At 39.9% G+C, this 22394-nt stretch overlaps 1 protein-coding gene across 5 annotated transcripts in view; it reads right to left on the reverse strand.

Moving 5' to 3' along the window:
* The window catches only part of MRPL1 (mitochondrial ribosomal protein L1), a 68896-nt gene that overhangs the window by 41596 nt on the left and 4906 nt on the right, over positions 1-22394 (reverse strand). For 2 of the 5 annotated variants that reach the window (XR_004477082.2, XR_004477083.2), the window contains exons 1-2: positions 12752-13042; positions 4116-4227 (exon numbers count right to left, since the gene is read on the reverse strand). Coding sequence is in view for 3 of the 5 variants with exons in the window: in XM_049709407.1 (XP_049565364.1) it covers positions 4116-4227; positions 12752-12791 (152 nt within the window). In the remaining 2 variants the exon portion in view is untranslated. Of the gene's footprint in view, positions 1-4115; positions 4228-12662; positions 13043-14847; positions 14914-22394 lie in introns of those variants that run through there. The other 3 variants (XM_033406478.2, XM_049709407.1, XM_033406479.2) reach the window with 3 other exon arrangements.

Here is a 22394-nt window from a genome sequence, read left to right on the forward strand (position 1 = left end):
TAATGGCTTCCCAAAGATGTCCGTCTCTACCTGGCAAAAAGACTCTGCAGATGGGATTAAGGTTAAAGAATTTGAGATGGGGAGATTATCCTGGACTACCCAGGTGGGCCCAAATCACACAGTCCTTGAAAGCAGAGAAACTTTCCCCTTTCTCATCCGCATCTGATAGAGATGGGAAGAGACAGGAGAAATCTGAGCATGAAAAGGACTCAATATGCCATTCCTAGCTTTGAAGACGGAGGAAGGGGGAGCCATGAGCCAAGGAATAGGGGTAGCCTCTCGAGCTGGGAATGCAAGGAAACAGATTCTCCCCTAGAGCCTCCAGAAAGGATCGAAGCTCTGATGACTCCTTGATTTTAGTCCAGTGAGATCCATGTCAGAATTCTGACCTACGGAACTGCAAGATAATAAACTTGAGTTGTTTTAAGCCACGAAGTTTGTGGTAATTTGTTACAGCAGCAACAGAAAACCAATATGGGGTCCTAGAAAATTTATGCAAAAGAAATGGATGACAGTAAAATGATATTTTAAAAAAGAACCTCAAAAACCAATCCAACATATAATTCCATTCTCACTTATAGCACTGGATGAATCCTTATTACCATAGCTAATAAGAGTATCCTCCCAACTAATAAGCAATTTGACCAAATAGCAGATAATTACAGTGCTCATTTTTAATGGGACACAGGTGTCCTACCACTGGACTGCTGACAAGTCTAAGTAGGTGCCTGAGTGGATGATGTGACATGCCCCATGGTATTTGGGAGTACACCACAAAATCCTGAAACCTTCCAAACTGGAGAAATCACATTTTATATTTAGTAAAAGAGCAGTGAGGCCAATAGAAGAAGGAGCCTAGAGAGCCTGTTTTAGTAATAAACTCTCTAAGATTAACAAAGGAATAAATATTGTAACTATAACCTACAGATTTACTTTATGTAAATGCTGATTTCACCACTATATTTTTAACCATGACTGAACCTGTCCATTTAATTTGCAATTAGTAATATGAAGTCCCCAGAGGCTAAAATATGATTTTTAAAGTAATAAATATTTGCAAAACCCAATATAAGTCTGATACATAATGAGACTGAGTTGGGATATACAGCAGTTTACTTATTTATACTTTAGACCTTGTTTCACAAAATATTTGAGACGGTTCAGTGAAAATATTAAGTTACAAACAGAACACTATTTTAGTAAAAAGAAAAATAAAGTACATCATTATAACACAGAGCAAATAGGACTTTGAGGAAAATACTGTCTTCCGAAATTAATAAAAAACTGCAATTGAATAAAATCTGTCAATAATAATTAATTTTATAAACCCACCACCTGTTGTTTTCCATGACACTCCAAAAATTGTCTGCCTTTATTCATAAGAATCACATCCAGAAGAACTCTGTTGTTCATGCAATTATGTAAGGCCCTATCAGGAGAACTTAAATACTATGATTCTCAGAGAATAAAATAATCATATTAGAAAGGTTTTGGGGAAGATGAGGGAGAAACACCTGGCAGTCTGAATTAGAGAGAACAGAATTTAGCTGTAGTTACCTGGGTAACTAAACCACACAGATTAAATGAGTAATAAGAGACTGTTTTCAGGTAATAACTTTCTCCCTGCTTCACCTGTCTCCTACCTCCAAGAGAATGAAAGGAAAAAATAATTCCACGGTCATATCCAAATAAAACAAGATAAGAAAAAAATCAGTGCTATAATAAAGCTCACTTCAAGATCCCTGAAGATCTGTGACCCCAGAGATCCAAGTCCTTTTAAGGCTGAAGAAGCCTTTACTTTGAGGAATTGGGGTGGAGGTAGGAGGGTACACAACCTCAGTCAAACTAAACTGAACTGAACAGAACTAAAGAGAAAATGCCTAGGGCATATAACTATTAATGGAATGCCAATGTTTGGAATTCTTACTTCTCAGTGTAATCACATAAATAAAATCACAAACACCCACCTTTGATGCTGGTTTATTCATTAAACTTAAATGCAGGGACTTCCTGGTGGCGCAGTGAATAGGACTCCGCGCTCCCAATGCAGGGGGCCCAGGTTTAACCCCTGATCAGGGAACTAGATCCCACACACATGCTGCAACTAAAAGTTCGCGTGCCACAACTAATGAGCCCACCTGCCACAACTAAGACCCCAAGCAACCAAATAAATAAATAAATAATTAAAAAAAAATAAACTAAATGCAGAAGTTCTGCTTATACCTAAAATGTAAAAACTGACAGAATAAAGCCTAGTCAATAATGATACAAATAAAAGCTGGAAAGAGCATTAACAATGACAGAGTCAGATAAAATCACAACTTTTCTTGAACGCATCACAGAGCTGAGATCGTAGGGCAACCAAACAGGTCTGAAATCTCCCCACAACCCCACTCCATATGCATACAGCCAGGAGGGTCTCACCTGTAGCAGAAAATAAGAGGAAGGCAAGCAGGCAGGAAAAAAAATCAGCTAAACTTTTAGCACTAACGTATAAACCCCCTGAGAGATCCAGACACAAGGGGAGTTCACACTTACTGCGTGGGCCTTTTCCACAGACCTCCACCAGATGCTCCCGGGAAAGACGGGAGCAGGCCAGGGGACTAGGGAGCCTCCTTCAAGGGTGCAGTATGGAGAAGATCAGCTACTACAGCCGAAAAGGCAAGTAACCCTGAAGCCCTCTAGGGCACAGGTAAACACCCACTGTATGTACGGAAATAAAAGAAGAAAAAAACACTAGAAAGGAGAAAAAACACTAAAACTTTTATCCTCGGGGGTGGGGCAGGAAATAGTCCTGAGTGCAGTATCATCTACCAATAAAGCTATGGAAGGGTCCAGGCACTACGGCACAAGACCTGCAATAGATACATACCATGGGGGGAGGGAGAGAAATACTGAGAAAACCTCATGCCCAAGGACCAGCAACAGTGGGCCTACTTAAGACAATGGCTGAACTTGGAAAACACAGAATCCCTTCTGCACCCATCACCAGCCTGACAAGCACTGAGTAATAAGCAATAGCAGTCTTCTACTTGGGGAGGAGCAAGAGTATGGAGAGTGACCCCCTTCTGAGGCACAGCTGCACAGGCAAGGTTGAAAACTGAGCACGGAACAGTCAACACTGAGGGAAAAAACCTTCCAGCAACCCAGCCCCCACCCTAAGCACAAGGTAACAGTACAGAAATCTGAAGCTGGTGGTGGTAACCATAGCAGTAACAAAACCAAACCCCAGCTCAACTTTTGACTGGATTGACTTAACACTGTGACAGAAGAGGCATGCCCATTTCCAGGCATAAATAGTATGTACTTTAGTCTCAACTGTTCGAACAAAATATCTAGCAGTCAATAAAATATTCTGAGATATACAAAGAAGCAAGAAAAAGAACCTATTGTCAAGAGAGAAGCAAAACCAGAGTCAGAGATGCCACTGGCAAACCATGAGTATATGCACATACACGCAGAAGAGAGGAGATTCAGAGTGGCAAGAGAGAAGAGAGAAGCAAGCACAAGCCCCTCTACCCTGTCTCAGGTCCTGACAGAAAATCAGCCATGAAAAAACTATTTTTTTAGTATATCATAAAGTCAATATGTTAAAATATTAAAACCACAATTAAAATTGCGAATACTATGATTCTCATCAAGCTACTGAATAACTCATTGTTAGACATGGAAAAAATTATCTGCTAATAAATTTTCACAGTTTTTTAAAAACATGCATATATTATTTATTTATTTTATTTTTGGCTGTGTTGGGTCCCTGCCGCCTCGCAGGCCCTCTCCAGCTGCAGAGAGCAGGGGCTACCCCCCGCTGTGGTGCGCGGGCCTCCCACTGCTCCCACCTCGGCGCACGGGCTCTAGGCACGCAGGCTTCAGTAGTTGTGGCACGTGGGCTCTAGAGCTCAGGCTCAGTAGTTGTGGCACACGGGCTCAGCTGCTCTGCAGCATGTGGGATCTCCCTGGACCAGGGCTCGAACCCGTGTCCCCTGCACTGGCAGGCGGACCCTCAAACGCTGTGCCACCAGGAAAGCCCCCCAAGCATCTTGTTTTTTAATCAAAGATTTAAATGATAGCAGATGAAATAACTAAAAAAATAAAAACAAAACAAAAAAACTTACCTTGTAGCAGCAGCAAAATGTCTGTTGGGCACCAGAACGTACACAGAACAAGGATAAAGAGATGTCTGAGAAGCCATCTTGGAAAGACTATGCCTTTGCTGATGTATCAAGACTTGAAAGAAAACAAACATGTAAAATATTAATCACTACATACATAGTTTTTACATTCTCAGTGTTTTCTAAAACAAAAATATTCAATATTTGTGAGTTAACCACAATCTTTAAAAAGTGTAAAAATGGAAACTGTACTTCTTGAAACTAAAGTCAAGTAGACATATCTAATTGAAGAATTCTGTCCTAATTTATTTTTAACTTAGTCTAGTTCAGGCTCAAAGTATGTTAGCTCTATTATTATAGATTACAAATACGTATCCTGAATTTTTAATTTAAATTTTAGTCTTTTTTTTTTCTTGTATAGATAATACATTCAAGTTGCCCAAGGTACTTCTGAAGGATAAGGAAGTGGAGGGTACTGTCTTACCAGAGGTCAAGACTTGTTATAAAGCTATGGTAATTAAGACACTTTGGTATTGGCACAAGAAAAATAGACTAATGAAACAATAAACAGCCCAGCAACAAGCCCATGTACATATGGATACTGAAATATGACAGAGATGTTATTGCAAATCACTGCGCAAAGAATTCAATAAGTGGTGCTAAGACAAGTGATTATCAACAGGGAAAAGAGTATATTTAGATCCCTATTTCATACCACACACACACACACATATGCAATCAATCAAATCTAGACGGACTAAGGAGTTACATGTGAATGGCAAAACTTAAAGGATTTCAGAATATAGGAAAATATCTTTATGACTTCTGAGAAGGGAACAATTTCACAAACAAAATCCAAAAGCAGTAACCGAAAAGTGACTACATTAGTGTTAAGAACACCTGTTTATCAAAAGATACTTTAAAGAAAGTGAAAAGACAAGCCAAAAACTGGGAGATTATAATAGTAACATACATACTGGACTAAGGATTAATATCCAGAATATATAAGATCAACCCAATTGAAAAATAAACAAAAGAGATGAATAGACTTCTAACTGAAAATGAAATACAAATGATGCATAAACATATAAAAAATGTACAGTCTTGGGCTTCCCTGGTGGCACAGTGGTTGAGAGTCTGCCTGCCGATGCAGGGGACATGGGTTTGTGCCCCAGTCCGGGAAGATCCCACATGCTGCGGAGCGGCTGGGCCCGTGAGCCATGGCCGCTGAGCCTGCGCGTCCGGAGCCTGTGCTCTGCAACGGGAGAGGCCACAACAGTGAGAGGCCCGCGTACCGCAAAAAAAAAAAAAAAAAAGTACAGTCTCATTAGTAATCAGGTAAATGTTAATTTCAACCACAGTAACATATCATTTTATGGTGCTACTTAAAGAGTGGTCTGTGAGCCTGTTACAGCCTATCTGTTACCAAATTAAAATTAACCCAGCATGTAAATCAAACACATCACTAAGTAAGTATATTATTTAGTGCAGCTGACAAAATTTTTTTCTACAAGACTTTCTCAATGAAGAGTGCTTTGATCTTATTTTGGACAGGTAACAGTTTGTAGATGAGATAATTTAAGTAGCACTGTTTTACATGTAGCAAATTGGCAAAACTTTTTTAAAAGTCCTGTATAGCTGAAAATATCACATAAATTTTACACATAGCAGTTAAGAGTCTGAATTGGAATACCATTTTGGAAAACAATAAGGTATTACCCAAAGGGGATGGGCATGCACACCTCAATGATGCAGCAATTCTACTCCTGGGCACGTACCCTAGAGGAACTCCTGCACACGTGTACTAAGAGACATGCACAAGAATGATCATCACATCGTTGAAATGGCAAAACTGAAGAAAAGAACCCAAGTGTGTATCTACAGTAGGATGGATAAATAATTTGTGGTATATTCCTATAATGGAAAGCTACAGGACTGTAAAAATGAATAAACTATATACCATATATATAGATGGATCTTTCAAACATAATTTGAGCAAAAATGTCACTGGCAAAAGAATTCATTTGGTATTATTTCAATTCAAAAACATGCATAAGTAATCAATATTGTATTTAGGAGTGTGTGTGTGTGTGTGTGTGTGTGCGCGCGCGCGCACGTGTGTGTGTGCGTGTGTTAAAACTATACAGAAGGGGACTCCCCTGGTGGCACAGTGGTTAAGAATCCTCCTGCCAACACAGGGACATGGGTTCGAGCCCTGGTCTGGGAAGATCCCACATGCTGTGGAGCAACTAAGCCCATGCACCACAACTACTGAGCCCACGCACAACTACTGAGCCCACGCACCACAACTACTGAAGCCCATGCCCCTAGAGCCCATGCTCCGCAACAAGAAAGCCACCACAATGAGAAGCCCATGCACTGCAACAAAGAGTAGCCCCTGCTCACCACAACTAGAGAAAGCCTGCACACAGCAACGAAGACCCAATGCAGCCAAAAAAAAAAAACAAAACAAAACTATACAGAAAAACCATGGAGTGATAAAATAGAAATTCAGGAAAAGTGCCTTACCTCTGGGGAAGAAACAGATCAAATAAGACAAAAGCACTTAGGCCTTTGAAGGTATTGATAATGTTCTTTATTTTTTTAAGCTTACTAGTAAGTATCCAGAATTTTAAGTTATTATTCTTTATATGTTATAAATATCTTTTGTATGTAGAAATACTAGGAAAATGTTTTTATTTAAGGGTTACAAAAGAATATACAAAAGTAAAGTCTTCCTCCAACCCCTAAAACCCAGCTTCCCTCCCACGTTAGTAATTTCTTATGCATCTCTCTAGAAATATTATTTCCCTACTCTTTTATTAAATGGTAGCACACTCTACTCACTGTTCTATACCTTTATTTTTCATGTAAAGGTATTAGAGCCCATTTTCACACATATATTAGATATAGATGTACACACATTATTTATAAGAGATGTGTATATATAATCTCATGTATGCCTTTCACAAAGGTACGTTTATACATATGTATTACAGCAATAATTTCATATCAGTTCATAAAGACTTCAGAGCTGCAAAAGTACTACACTGTGTGGTTGTATCATAATCAGTGACCAGCCATTAGTTCATTTATAATATTTTGCTATTATAAACAGTGCTGCAGTGAATGACCTTGTACAAACATCATTCTGCACACATACAAGTATATTCATAGGATAAATTCAAGAAGGGAATTTGCTGGGTCAAAGGATATGAACGTTTGTAATTTTGATAAATACTGCTCTCTACAATAACAGTGCCATATACATTTCAACCAGCAATGAAAAGGTTGCCTGTTTCCATACACTCATGCCAACATAGTATGTTACCAAACACATTGATATTCGTCAACCTAGTAGATGAAAGATGGTATGCAGAGTTGTTTTAATTTAAATTTCCTTATGAATTAGGCTGAATATGTTATCATGTTTGGTCATCTATATTTTCTTTTCTGTTTAACTGGGCTTAAACTCAATTTTGTTTTCTTTCTTTTTTTTTTTTTTTTGGCTGTGCCATGTGGTTTGCAGGATGTCAGTTCCCCGACCAGGGACTGAACCTGGGCCATGGCAGTGAAAGCCCAGAATCCTAACCACTAGGCAACCAGGGAACTCTCTAAACTCAACTTTTTAAATTAGCGCTCTACAACCAGGTTTCATGTAAAATTACTGTTAAAATCTAATATCTTAAAATCCACTCATTATATAGACCAATAGCATGTAAGCTGTAAGACTTGTCTACACATCAAATGAATTCACTTCATGAGTTAAGCTTCCAAGTGCAGGGCACTGCGCACGCAGAAGAGCTACCGAGTCCTCACTGTGGTCCACAGGCCCTATGTGAGCCGGCCCCTGCCTGTCACTCCATATCACTCTCTTACTTGCTCACTATGAACCTTCTTTCAGATCCTTGAATCCCTAGAGTCCCTCAAGTTAATTCCTCACTCAGGGCCTTTACAGTTAATGTTACATCTGACAGGGATGCACCAGCTCCGTTATCTTCCCCTGGTCTACTCCTTATCATCAGCTCAAACGTCATCAAAGCCACATGCCTAACAACTCAATTTCATCTCTAATTCTAATCTTCCAAAACAAAGTTGAAGTACAAGACAACCACCAAGACTGTGAATTCTGTGAACATATGGGTCCGACATTTGGGACAGTATAGGAAACCTGTATTACTGCGGCACAAAAGCCACAACCAGGGCTTTAACGGCTAGGAAAAAGAAGAGAAATAGACTAATGAGATCCAGTTCCTGACCTCCAGAGTCTCAAATTCAGTGGCTATGCTGGTATGCAACAGTCTAAGAGGAGATTCTCCACATTTTTAAAGAAGCCAGCTACCTTGAAAAATCACATATGGTAAATGATGGAAGAGCAATTATCCACTCAAGATTTGGAAAACACTTCCAAAAAATAATTCTAATTGTACTAAACAAGAACCCCACAACCCTGGCAGGATACTTAAAATAATAATTCTCTTGAATACATCAATTGCAACCTGCTATAAAATACTCAACCACTACTTTTAGAATCCCCAGTCATGACAACCAGAAATTAAAATTTTCAACAGAAATCAAACTGCTATAGACTAAGAAAAAATAAACTACAAAAATACCACTACTTAAATAGCACTGCTAGGCCATGATATCTGTATTTTCAATTCTTCTGTAGTCCATTTATCTATCTGTAGTATTTTATTATATTCCTTTAATATATTTCTTCTCCTCTCACTCTTAGCAAATAACCTCACTCGCTACTTCAGAGAAAACAGAAGCCCTCAGAACTTCCTCCACTACTTAGGAACGTAACTGAATCTGCACTCATTCTCAAAAGTTATCCTCACCCCTACCCTGTGGCAATGAGATGGAAATAACTCCATCTCCTTTGCTAGCTGATTCTCGTAAACATGATACTGAAAGGTTAGAGTTCCCCAGGGTTTCTCAACCTAACTCTATAATCCTCACTTTCCCCAGGAGATCTTATCTATGTAGTCTTTGCCTTCCCACCATAAGCACTGTAGTCCAGGCCACCATCATCTACTACATGGAATGCTGCAACAGACTCCAAACTATTCTTCTACTCTTGGCCCTTTCCATTTCTTTTCCACCTACTAAGAAGAGGGATGATTTAAAAACGAAATCTCGTCATACCCTTGCAACACCTGGATGGCTTCACCTTGCTCTCTGAATAAAGTAAATTCTTAAAAAGGTCCTCCATGAGCTGCTTCTAACCTATTTAGCGGGCTTCATCTAACACCATTCTCTCTCATGCTTGCCACACTTCAAATACACTGGCATCCTTTCAGTTTCTTGAACACACCGTGGTTTTTACAACTTTCAGATTTTCAAATATAATCTTCCCTCCATCTGTGACATTCTCCCCTACTACTTCCCACTCCCCTGTCCAATAGCTAATTCGTAACTATCCAATGATCTTTCAGGGACTCTGCTTAAGCTACTCCTTCAGAAAAGACTGCCCTGAAGACTCAGAATAGATTAAGGTCTCTCATATACACTCTTATAACAACCTGTACTTTTCCTTCACAGCACTCAGGACAACTGTAATTAAAAAAGTAATTATACAATGAATGACCGCTCTTCAATAGATGATAAGTACCATGCATGGCCAAGGAGTGTATATAACTTGTTCACTATTCTGTTCCTAACACAAAACACAGTGTTTGGCAAATGAAGAGATGATAAACATCTGTTGAATGAAAGAAGGAAATGTCAACTAATGACAGCAAAAACTGGATTCAAATTACTTTAATATTCATTACAACACATGGAAGAGGGGTGGCATTTTGTTGAAGATCCATGTATTCATTCACTCATTTATTTATTAAACAACGATTATGCCAACGAAACATGTGCTAGCACTGCTTTAAGTATTTAGTGAACAAAACAAATAAAATCCCTGTCCTCACGGAGCTTACATCCTACTAGGGATGGACAATACTAACAAACATAAAATGGTACTGGTAAGAGGAAACCCACTGGGTAAAAGGAATTGAGAATCAAGGGGAAAGTGGGTTGCAGTTTTAAATAGGAAGGTTAAGGTAGGCCCTTTTAAAAAGGTGACATTTGGGGCTTCCCTGGTGGCGCAGTGGTTGAGAGTCCGCCTGCCGATGCAGGGGACACGGGTTCGTGCCCCGGTCTGGGAAGATCCCACATGCTGCGGAGCAGCTGGGCCCGTGAGCCATGGCCGCTGAGCCTGCGCATCCGGAGCCTGTGCGAGGCCACAACAGTGAGAGGCCCGCATACCGCAAAAGAAAAAAAAAAAAAAAGTGACATTTGAGCAAAGGCTTGAAAGAAATGAGAAAGTCGGTCATGCAAATATCTAGAGAAAGTGTTCCAGGCCCACTCCACTTGGGAGAAAAAGTCCTCCCAACAAAGGAATGTTCTTGGTGTGTTTCAGGAACAAAGCAGCCAATGTGCTACAGCACAGTGAGTGAGAAGGAGGGCAGCTGGAGAAGAACTCAGAGTGGTAAGCTGGGTGAATGGAGGTGGAAGAAGGTAGGCACAAAATGATATGGAAGACCCTAGGCCAGTGCTGTCCAATGGAAGTATAATATAAGCCACATGCATAACTTTAAATTTTCTAATAGCCACATTAAAAAAAAGGTGAAACAGAAATCAGGGAAATTAATTAATAATAAAAGTTAACATTTTATTACAGCTAATACCCCCAAATATATCATTCCAACGTGTTATCAATGTAAAAAAATTGAGATATTTTACTTTTTCTGGTACTAAGTCCTCAAAATCTAATGTGTATTTAATACACTCAGGTTGGATTAGCCACATTTGAAGTGTTCAATTGTGGATAACAAAATAGACAGCACAGCTGTAGGCCATTCTAAGGACTTTAGATTTAGAAAAATGGGGAGGTTTTGCAGAGTTTTGAGCATAGGAGTAACATGATTTAAGTTCTTAAAGGACCAGACTACTTGTTGAGAGTACACTGTAGAGAAATCTAGGTTAGGGATGGTAGTGGCTTGGAAGGTAGTTGCAGTGAAGTAGTGAGGAGAAGTCAGATTCTGGATTTATTTTGCGGTAAAGCAGAAAGGATTTGTCAACCATTTAATGTGATGTGTGAGAAAAAAAGGGGGAGTCAAAGATACTCTGAGGTTCTGGTCTGAGCAATTGAAAGGATGCAGTAACCGTCAAATGAGATGGGGAAGACTCCAGGCGATGACCATCAGTTTGATTTTAGACAAGTGTTAGGTTGCTGATTAGATATACAAGTGGAGATCTAGAATAGAGAGATGAGTTTAAGAATCTAAAGTTCAGGAGAGAGGTCCTGATTGTAGATAATTTTGAGAACAATTAAGATACAGACAATAGTCAAAGCCACAAAAGTTGGATGAGATCACTAAAAGAGTGAATTTAGATACAACAGACATGAGGATGAAGGATGGAATCCTTGCTTCTGAGACATTCCAAGGTAAGAAATTGGGAAGAAGAGGAGGAACCAGCAAAGTAATGTGAGAAGTGACAAGTGAGATAAAAAGAAAATTAAGAGAGTGAGACATCCTGAGAGCCATGAGAAGAAAATGTGGCAAGGAGAGAATGATAACCTTTGATTCTCCTTTTGGTTCCTTTAGTTTGTCTAACATAATGTTATTTCTGTCATACATGAAGATAGTGCCATTAATCTCTTTTCAGTAAAGATATACTTCTTAGTTTGCTCACTTAGCAGTTATCAAGGTCTGTTGTGATCTCTTGTCACCCCTATCTTTTAAGCAACAACTATCCCAAACAGGGAATGCTGGTCTTTACACTGAGCTTTCCTGTTACGAAGCTCAAAGAGAAGACTATGATGCTGTTAAAAAAAAAAAAAATCAATTAATCACTGGTCTAGGAGTTAAGCTTCAGTCTTCCTCTGCCACTTGGTTATATGAACTTGGCGACATACTTAAGAGAATCAGTTTCTTCCTTTGTAAAATGGGGGTGTTCCTGGCTGCTGCCTCCACCCAAAAATCCACCATAGTTAAATAACAATACGTATCACTGTACTTCAAAAACACAAAATAAAAAAATTTTAAGTATTGTACCCAAAAAGGGTTGTCATCCTAGCCAACAAATTAGACCTTATTAACTGCTGAGAAGGGTTGCTAGCAAGAAATATCACAGAACTAGCCTCCAAATGATAAACGTTAATCCAAACTGGACAACATCTGGAAGTTTAAGAATTGGAACTGCCTGCAACGATGTGCTCCGAAAGTACCAAGTATTCTAAGTTTATGGTTGTAAGCGACTAAAATATACCACCTTTTCCATTCCAGATCTCTCTTCACGTATCAAACTCCTTTCCCCCCGCAGCCCACATCCCCAGCATCGGAGACAGAGCCAAGTCTCTGCCTCGGTCCCTACGGGTGGCTGGAAGGGTGTCAATGTATACCCCCTCCCACTCCCGTCCTAGGGTGGACAGCTCCAGAAAGGAGTGAAACGTCTGATAAGGTCGTTTTTAAGTAGCAACGACCCTCTAGAGAACTTAAGAGTCCAGAAAGAGTAGAGGCTTATCGAGCCCCCAGTGCAGACCCGCACCTAGGAGAGTCCGGCTTGCACTGTGCAGCCACAGAAGACCCGGCGCCAGAGCTATTTTCCCCGCAAGCCCAGACGACCCCTCGCTTTACCTCTACCGAGGCATCTTACAGCCGCCGCCATGTTGACCATTCCGGATTGTGTTGACGAAATTGGTCCCACGCTTCAACTTGGAAAGAATTTACAAAGTGTTCCTATCCGGAAACGGCGGAGGGGGAAGGGATTCGAAGGAGCAAGAGGAAAGGAGGTGGGACCAAAGTAAGCCTTCGAGCTGGCGCGGGAGGGCGCGCCGCGCGGGTGCCCCGTGGCTGTGTTCCCGTTAGTCCTGCGTGCTGTGCAGAGCCCAGTGTTTCCTGGTTCCGGTTCGACAGTTCAACCATCTTCAAGGAAACGTGCCCTTCCTGGAAAGTACGGTCCTATTGGCGATGCTCCAACTATTTTATTCCTTTTTATTTTTTTCTTTTTGATTCTGCAAGTGTACTCAGAACGATCATTTTAAATTGTGAGAGTACCCAGGAGAACATGAAAAACAGAAAATCTGAATAATCTCACCAGCTTCCACCGCCACGTTTCCAGCCTCGTAAAGACTTTTAAAAATTAACCAGTCTGTCCACTACCACCCAAGGGACGTGTCCCACTCACTAACAAACTCTTTTGAACTCATCGCAAGATCAGCGTGGTTTTCAGTTAATCTGAACATTAAGCAGTTCTACATTTTCCCGCTGCTGACAAACTGTGCCATTAGGATAAACTGAATAATAAAACGACAAATTTATATAACACTTCTAGTTTTAAAATGGCAGATCTAAGACCTACGCACAGGTTATTCTGACCGGGGGGGGGGGAAAAATCAGTATCCTTTCCATTACGTCACAACTGTCAGTGTAGTTTATCTAAAACAAATCTGATCACTAATTATATCACTTCCCAGTTTAATATAAAACCCTCGCGTGTCTACCTCGAGCTTGCTTCTGGCCTCCGCCTACCTCCCTGGCCTCAACCCTCTGCCCGCAGCCCACCCCCATTCAACCCCATTCACACACACGGTTTCTCACCTCCAGGCCTTTGTTCACTCTGTCCCCTCTGGAACGTCCTGTACCGTATCACCTCGGTAACTTTTTTTTTTTTAATTTTTTTAATTTAAGACTTCAACTCAGGGTTTATTCACTAATGAAGCCTCCCTCTTCCTTTCCCAGGCTGATTTATGGCCACCTCTTCCCGGTTTTGTACAAGGCTTACACCTGTTTTTGTTTATCTGTTTGTTTTATACAATTTTATTGAGTTATAATTCACATACCATACAATTCACCAGTCTAAATTGTACAGTTCAATGGGTTTTAGTATATTTATAGAGTTGTGTGACCATCACCACGTTATCTGTTTTTCTCAACTAATCATCTGAGCTCTTGGGAACAGAAATCATGTCTTACTCATTTTTGTAAACTCAGCACATACTACCTGCCTGGCACATAGGAGGCTCTCAACAAATATTTGTTGAATAAGTGAATATTATATGCACACATGAATTATTGACTCGATTAGAATGGCAAGCTTGCAAATTTGCTTCTATGAAGCTGCCCATAGGACTGGATCAAAGTAGGATTTTCATAAATGCTTTATTTTGTATTTGTATACTGTACTCATCTACATGAAGTATAAGATTTCTAATTTATTTGCCTGCCTTGCCAACACCTAAGCAGTTACTTCAAAAGTTCCACACCCATTTATGGCTGTTATACAAAAAAAATTAGAAAAAACTGAATCTACCTTTATAACTTTCTTTCCTGTCTCCCTCCTTACCCTTCCTCCCTTCCTTTCACAAATACATGAGTGCCTGCCATGTGTCAAGCAGTGTGCTTGGCTATGCACAGATATGGTGAATAAAAGAGCCGTTGCTCTCATGATACTTAAAAATGAATTTCATGTAAGGGTAAATGCCAGAATTAGAGCAACTTCACTTAATTTATCTCAGACAAAAACCAAACATCCGGATTAGAGATTCTAGTCCTTAGACTCTACATCCCTTCCTTTTCGTAGTTGGGATCAGTTGGCCCCCATGTGTGTGCTTCTTTATGTCTCCTGTTATAATAAGAGAATTTAAACATCTGATGTTAGGATTTAGAGTAACATTTAATGTGCTTGTAGTAGTAGCTGTATTGAAGCAATGTCCTGTAGAGGTGCAGCTTACCTGATTGTCCACTTTGGGCACCAGAACTTGATAGCATTAGTCAGGTGGGGTCCAGAGTCCAGTTATCTATATATAATAATATATAAAGAGGTTATTTAGCTTGAGACTTGTAAAAACCACAAAAATGCACACTCTGAGATGGGAACTCCAAGCCTCTAAATATTTAACACACAATGAGGTTCTCATTAAAGAGAAGCAATAGAGCGTTTTAGTTAAACAGTGGTGCTCTGGAGCAAAACTTCCCAGGTTTGAATCCCAGTATCATCACTTACTAGTTGTGTGACTTGGGGCAAGTTACTATACCTTTCTGGGCCTTAGTTTCCTCACCTGTGAGATAATTTACTGAGGTACTTACTACCATACCTGGCACAGAGTAAACACTCACTAAATGTTAAATGTTGTCATTACTAAGGAACCAGGGAGAGCTCTTAACCAGAGAGGTAAAATGAATACGCTGTTCTAGTAACCTTTCTTCCAATATCTGCTTAATTCTTAATATGATACATGCTATTCTTGTTCCTATATGTGCTACGATGTCACCTTCTTTATATGAGAACTCATTAGTATTTTCAGAAAGTCTTTAGGCTGTGCTTATGTACTTCCTCAAAGTTCACTTTAAAGCAACTTTTCCCAATTGATTTCTAGGAAGGTTTTTACTCTCCAGGAGTCTTGGCATCATGCCAGCTGCCTGCTTGGCTGATTTCCTTGGGAAAAGTTTCTCAATATTTGCCCAACCTTATAGTTCTCTTGATCTGTGTTCTCTGCCTTTCTCAACTGTCTTCCAATTGAGCTGGAAACTCCTTTGCAAGAAGAGTCTCTTCCCATTTGTAGTTCAAGTTGAAAATGAGTACTCTGGACAAAAAACGGAACTCTGTGACATTTCCTACTTCATTAGTGTGCAAAAGAATCACCCAGAAGGCTTGTTAAAACTCAGATTGCTGTGCTCTACCCCCCAGAGTTTCTGATCCAGTGGGCCTGGGGCAGGGCTCATTAATTTTCATTTATAATAGGTTCCTGGGTGATGCTTATATACTAGTCTAGAGACCACACTTTAAAATCCACTTCCTATGTAATATCACGAAACATTTACATCCATACCTATCATTAACTTGGGGAGGAGTCGTTTTATTTAACAATTTTATACTTGATATAATATAAGCAATAAAAGCATGAATTTCCCCATGGGATATGTCTCTAGGACCAGACTCTACCCACTCTTATTTTCTCCTTTATACAGAAACTGCTATTCCACATCTGGATTTCAGCTCCAAAACTGTCCAGCTGTCAGCTGGAGAATTTTCAATGTCTGCCTGTCTACCTATCTGGATTTTAAGTATTACCAGCTCCTAGGTTCCCTTCCCTCCTTGTGCTTACTTTATACTCAGATTATTGTTTTAATAAAGAAATCACCATCTAGAATAATAATTTCTTAGAAGATTGAAAGTTTGGTGAAGAATTGAAACTCATTTTGTCTTGTCCTTTCCATATATGGGAGTTTCTCTGTCCAACAAACCCTAGGAGATTGTTTTAATTCGATTGAATTAGGAGGTTTAGAACTGTCCAGTGGAATGCTGGTAAATGTTTGACAACCAGCCTTCTAGTACAAAAGACACAAATTTATAGTATTTGCCAATCTCCATGGTGTAAACATTCCCAGAATAGATGATTTCAAGCTGTCACACATCAAATCAACCAACTCACAAAATTCTGACAACATAGCACTTGGTTCTCACATGACTACAGCACTACTGGAAGTTTCTTAGTAAAGCCTTTGGTTACTTTTAGAAGGCCTACACTAAACCAATTCATCCTAGAGCCACACTTCTCAAACTTTAATGTGAATACAAATCATCTGAGAATCTCATTAATATGTAGATTCTAATTTAGTAGGTCTGAGGTAGAGCCTGAGATTCTGATTTCTTGTTAGAAATCTGTTGGCTCCTGAGTGATACTGAGGCTGCTAGTCCGTGGACCACACTTTGAGTAGCAAGGCCCTAGAACACATCCTGGAGCAAAATTCATATTTCCATCGTTAGTCCCAAACCAGAACCTTCTGAATAGGTCTCTTCCTAATACAGAGTATAAACTTAAGTGGATTCCCAAATTTCTAGGTACAAACTCCATGACCTCCATCACTCAGTGGAGATACTAGAAATATCACTAACTTCCTGCCCTGCCTACATCTGCTGCTGTTGGAAACTTTCCTCTCCCACATAAATAAAATTCCACAAGCCCCAGCTATTTGGATCAGTGGAAACCATCTGACTCAAGGAAAATCTGTTCATACTGTAGCCAGTGATCTGGCTTGAAAAGAGAAGCTGGGCCAGTCATCCTTCTCACAGAACTGGAATTGGGAAAATGAAGGGCTGAAACATTTAGGTGGGAGAACTCAAGCTGTAAGGTCATGGCATAGATTCAAGGCTAGAGAAGCCTTGAAAGGCAAGCTGGGGTTATTAGCAAGCAGAAATGATGCCTGAGTAGAGTCACATGAAGCCAGTCAGTTTCAAGAATAGAATGGAGTGAGGATGCCTTGGAAAGCAGAAATATCATGAAGAAGAAAGAGAGCTACCCGCCTCTGAGAGGAAGATAGCAAATGCTGCCTCAGTTCCTATTTCTGTCAAGCCTGCAGTATCACTGTTCCTCTCCCTACCTTCTTGTGAGATCTGTATCGACCATATATATCCCTACAACAACTCCTGTTTTCTTGAGCTATCACCAGTGAATGTATTTATTTTCTAAACCAACAAAGACCTAATTAAAATCATGGGACTCTAGTTATTCTAGTGAAGATGCATGAATTGGCAGCTCTCTGCCAGAATTAGTAGCAAAGCCTTAATCATGGAATCTCAGAGTTTGAAAAGTTAGATGTATAAACCCTCTCTGTGATACTCAAATTTCTGGTTACAGATGAAGGAACAGAGGTACTGAGAAGTTCAGTAACTTGCCCAATTAGTGCATACTTGAGTTGGGATTTGAATCCAGGATGCCTGACTCCAGAGTCTATGTTTGTAACCAGCAGTATACATGTATCACACACATATTTCTTGCCGGACCTTGTGCTAAGCATGTAGTAGCTTGCTTAATTAAAGATAAAGAAACTGAGGCTCCGAAAACTTAGTGAGTTGCCCAAGGCCACACAAGTAGTGTTCGAGCCTAACAACCCAGTCAGTGCATTTGACCATCAGCCCCCCCACTGCCTGCCTCCTGCTTCACTGCCACCCTGAAACTCTGGTGTTTATACATACATACACCTATGACTCAGTTTTCTTTTTTTTTCGGTACGCAGGCCTCTCACTGTTGCGGCCTCTCCTGTTATGGAACACAGGCTCCGGACGAGCAGGCTCAGTGGCCATGGCTCATGGGCCTAGCCGCTCCACGGCATGTGGGATCCTCCCGGACCGGGGCACGAACCCGCGTCCCCTGCATTGGCAGGCGGATTCCCAACCACTGCGCCACCAGGGAAGCCCTGACTCAATGTTTTTCATGCCAATGTTTTACGTTAGAAAATGGCCAGGTAATATCAGAGTGTGTGGAAGAAAGTAAATAACATGTAAGCACCTATACATTATTTTTTTTCTTCAAAGCCAAGGGTGGAAATCACAAGCACCAACAAAACACTAATTAGAGTTAGTTTTTTTTTTTATCTCTAATGCACGCAGAGGTAAAACTTGTTTGAAATATTTATCTAAAACATGGCAATGCATTTTTTTAATGTTATAAATCTGAGAAAAGTAACAATAGCAACAAAGCAATTCTCAGGAAGAGGTTTTATTTTTATAGAAGAGTGTGCAAACTCATGAGAGGAAGCAGTAAGGATTAAAAGGATGTGACTCTCGTCCTCCCTTCTGTGCTGTGTGGCTTTATTGTTCTGTTGACTTAGAAGTGAACTTGACATTTTGTTGTTGCACTCCTTTCAGGTCCTTTCTTTGAAATTAGGTCAGACAGAGGCTGAGTTCCTTTCCAAGGTCTGATTAGGGACTAATAAGGAGTTAATAATCTTCGTATTAAGATTAAGTAATTATTTCTTAATTATTTTTATCTGAAAAATATTGAATCAAATACTCCAGTATTCACCCATGTACAGCAGCATCTCATCTTGGTCTAAATTATTTTATTCCGTCTAACAGTTTTGCTGTTGTTGCTACTGGGTTAGCCTTTTTCTTCTTCCCGTGGTTATCAGGTGGAAGAGGTAGAACAGTGGTGGTGTTGGAGGGAATAGGGGATGGCATGGGAAGAAAAGAGGCTCAGAGTGGAGCAGGCTTTAACAATCAAGAAGCCAGAGGTTCAGTTCAGGTTTTCGTGGCATGGCCAACCCCAGCAAGCTGTGTTCCCACCCAGTGCCTCAGTTTTTCCATCTGAAAATAGGAATGACAACATTTTTGTGGCACTTGATTCTCCACTGCAGTTCCTCAGCTTCAGTGACACCTTGTGAATGTATGCTAAATAACTATGGATAATTGATAAGGGTTAATTTTTAATGGATAAATAATAGATGCTTTTCTGGCTCCTCTGGGACAGATGACAGAGCTCTAACCCAAGCAAAAAACAAAAACAAAAACACAACAGGTCAAAGGGATATGCGGGGACCCAAGGGGTGGGAGTAATTAGCATTTCTGACCCATCAGGGAAAATAGATTGTATTTAGAAAAATAAATAGATTTCTCCAAAAATCAAAGGAAAATAATAATGGCTGGGCATAGAGATAAGAATGGAAATTTTATACTGAATAAAATTTCTTCTCAACTGTCATAATTTAGGTTCTAAGATATGTACTGGTAATTGCTTATCTTTCATTAGTTTGAACCATTATAACTGGCAGAAAACATGTGATTCTTCAAGAAGATACAAGAATGCATCGCTCTCCTGAACCCTCTCCGGGGCAGGGCTACAGAAGATTAGGGAGAATAAGACACCCTAGTGCTCAAGGCTCCACTATAGGAAAAGGCCCAACCCCTTCCATGGCTGACCGTGAGGGTTGGGATTTCTGCAGGGTTACCACAATTCACCATTTACACAGCACACATAACGGATTCAGGAAGTAGTGGCTATGTTATGGGAGGGTTCCACTTAACCCAAGTGGTGTTCACCCTAAGATCCAGACACGTGTTGGATGGACAAAGGACCTGCAGTGTGTTTTGCATGGCTCTGAGGAGCAGTTCATCCTAAGGGAGGTGAGAGCATCTGAAGGGCACAGGACCAGTGTGAAGGGAAGGCAATTCTGGATGTGTTCTTCAGGGCCCTGTTTCTACATGCTGCCTTCCAAGGACGAGCGTTAGAATCTGGGCAGGGAGGCAAAAGAAAAATATATAAAAGACATTGCACTGAGACCTCTGGGGGACCTGTGAGCACAGAACTTCTTGTCTATGGGAACCAGGTAACAGGGGAGACATCAGAGAAACTCTTCAATGCCATGTGCATTGACACACTCAGGACAGCTTTGGTGGCTTTGGCGCCTTTCTTACAGACAGTAACCAAAAGCAGCAGAAGAGGACAAAAAGTGCCGATGCCAGGCAGTAGCAAATGTGTTTGGGAACACCCAGCGAGAAGCTCCCTTGTTACGATCCTTACATCCATCCAGAACTTGGGAGAGCTTGCGAGCATTTTAGGGTGAAATATAGAACCAATAATTATTGGCCATGTCCTAAAGGCAGAGAAATACTGAAATTCTAGTTCACCCTCAGTCTGGAAAACACCAGCTGCGTGCAGAAAATGCTCTGAGAGTAAGACAAGCAAGTATGATTATATTTTTTTACAATAAGTCTGCGCAATTATTTACTAGGTTTCATTTAATGTTTAATTCTCCTAAATTTTCTTTGGCCAAAGATTAGCAGGGTTTTTTCCCTTGTACCTTTCTATAAAGTATATAATAAAATTTACAAAATAAAATATGACACACTGGACCATGTATCTTAACTTACTATTAACTGAATTAATACGAAATCCTGGTCTAATTTCCTAAATCTTATCAAGTTACCTATGACTATTTATCATATCTCTTATTCTATGAGAATTAAGTATCCTTCATAGTCTACAGTAAGAAAGCATTATCACAATTCATGGCAAAATCTGAATAAATTATGCTCACTGGCTAATCCTCCTTTGTCATTTATGTTGCCTCTTTCAAATAATTTAGTAGATTAGAAGGAAGCTTTATTTTTACAAAACTGTTCTGCCCTTATCATGTTGCCAAAAATCCACCTGCTACAAAAATGCTTCGTTATCTTATACTCATTTTTCCTGACATTGTTTCTCCTTGCTATAATCTGCTAATTATTGATAATTTCTTATTTTAAAAGAATATTGTACTGGTTATACTCTATTTGCTACCAACTATATCCTTTCTTTATTCTGTCCACCCTGCTAAGTGTATCTTTGGTGACCGACTCTTTTATTTTTTTATTTTTTGGTTTTTTTGTTTTTGTGTTCCGTGGGTCTCTCACTGTTGTGGCCTCTCCCGTTGCGGAGCACAGGCTCCGGACGCGCAGGCTCAGCGGCCATGGCTCACGGGCCCAGCCGCTCCGTGGCATGTGGGATCTTCCCGGACCGGGGCACGAACCCGTGTCCCGTGCATCGGCAGGCAGACTCTCAACCACTGCGCCACCAGGGAAGCCCTCTATTATTATTAATAATGTTAAAATGAATATTTTCATCCATAGATTTTGCTAAGTATTTTTATTATTAAAAAAATAGAGTTCTAGAAAAACAATTACTATACCAGAGAATAGGAACTATTTAAAGCATACATCTTAACTTTTTAAAAGTGGTAACATTTTATTTTTTGTGACAAAATTATTCTATTAAATCCAAATGAGGCAGAGGGTGTAAATTAAGAAGGGGCATTGAAAAGGAAATGAAGACATAAACAGGTAGTTGAATAAAAACAGAAATAGAATTTGGAAACTAAGGAAATAATAACTAACCCTTATATAATACTTCATGGCTGGCCCTGTTCTAGGTGCTTTACATATAAAAGCATTTTATTCTATGACAGCCTATGAGTTGAGTACTAGTATATTATGCCCATTTTGTAGGTAAGGAGATTGAGGCATAGAGTGGTATTTAAAAACATACCCAAAGTCACAAAGCTAGTAAGTAAAGGGGGTGGCGACTGAACACAAGGTTTGGCTCCAGGCTATACTCTCAGCTATTATACTGTACTGCCATTGCAAGCATGTGTCAAATGTCTAACATGCATAATTCATTGTATGAGACATAACCAGAAAACTAAGAGCGTTTTGCTCACAAGAAATACGTATAACATTATACAAGGGAGAAACCTACTGCTAACTCACTATGGGAACAAATAAGAGAAAAAGACTAAGCCCAGGTGGGGAGAATCCCAGGTTTGGAATGAAAGTAGAACTTTCATTATTAACTTGAAGAATGTGTAGGTGTGGAAACTGATAAGGTGGTAAAAAATACTCAAAGGAGGCTGAATTTTAGGTAAATTGGTCATTAACAGCTGTCATCATTAAGTAATAAGCTTTGGGAAAATTAGCTTCAGATTAATGTATTTCAGTTAACCAAGTTTAGGTAACTGTTTTTGT

Source organism: Orcinus orca, chromosome 4, assembly GCF_937001465.1.
Source record: "Orcinus orca chromosome 4, mOrcOrc1.1, whole genome shotgun sequence".
In the NCBI taxonomy this organism is placed as follows: domain Eukaryota; kingdom Metazoa; phylum Chordata; class Mammalia; order Artiodactyla; family Delphinidae; genus Orcinus; species Orcinus orca.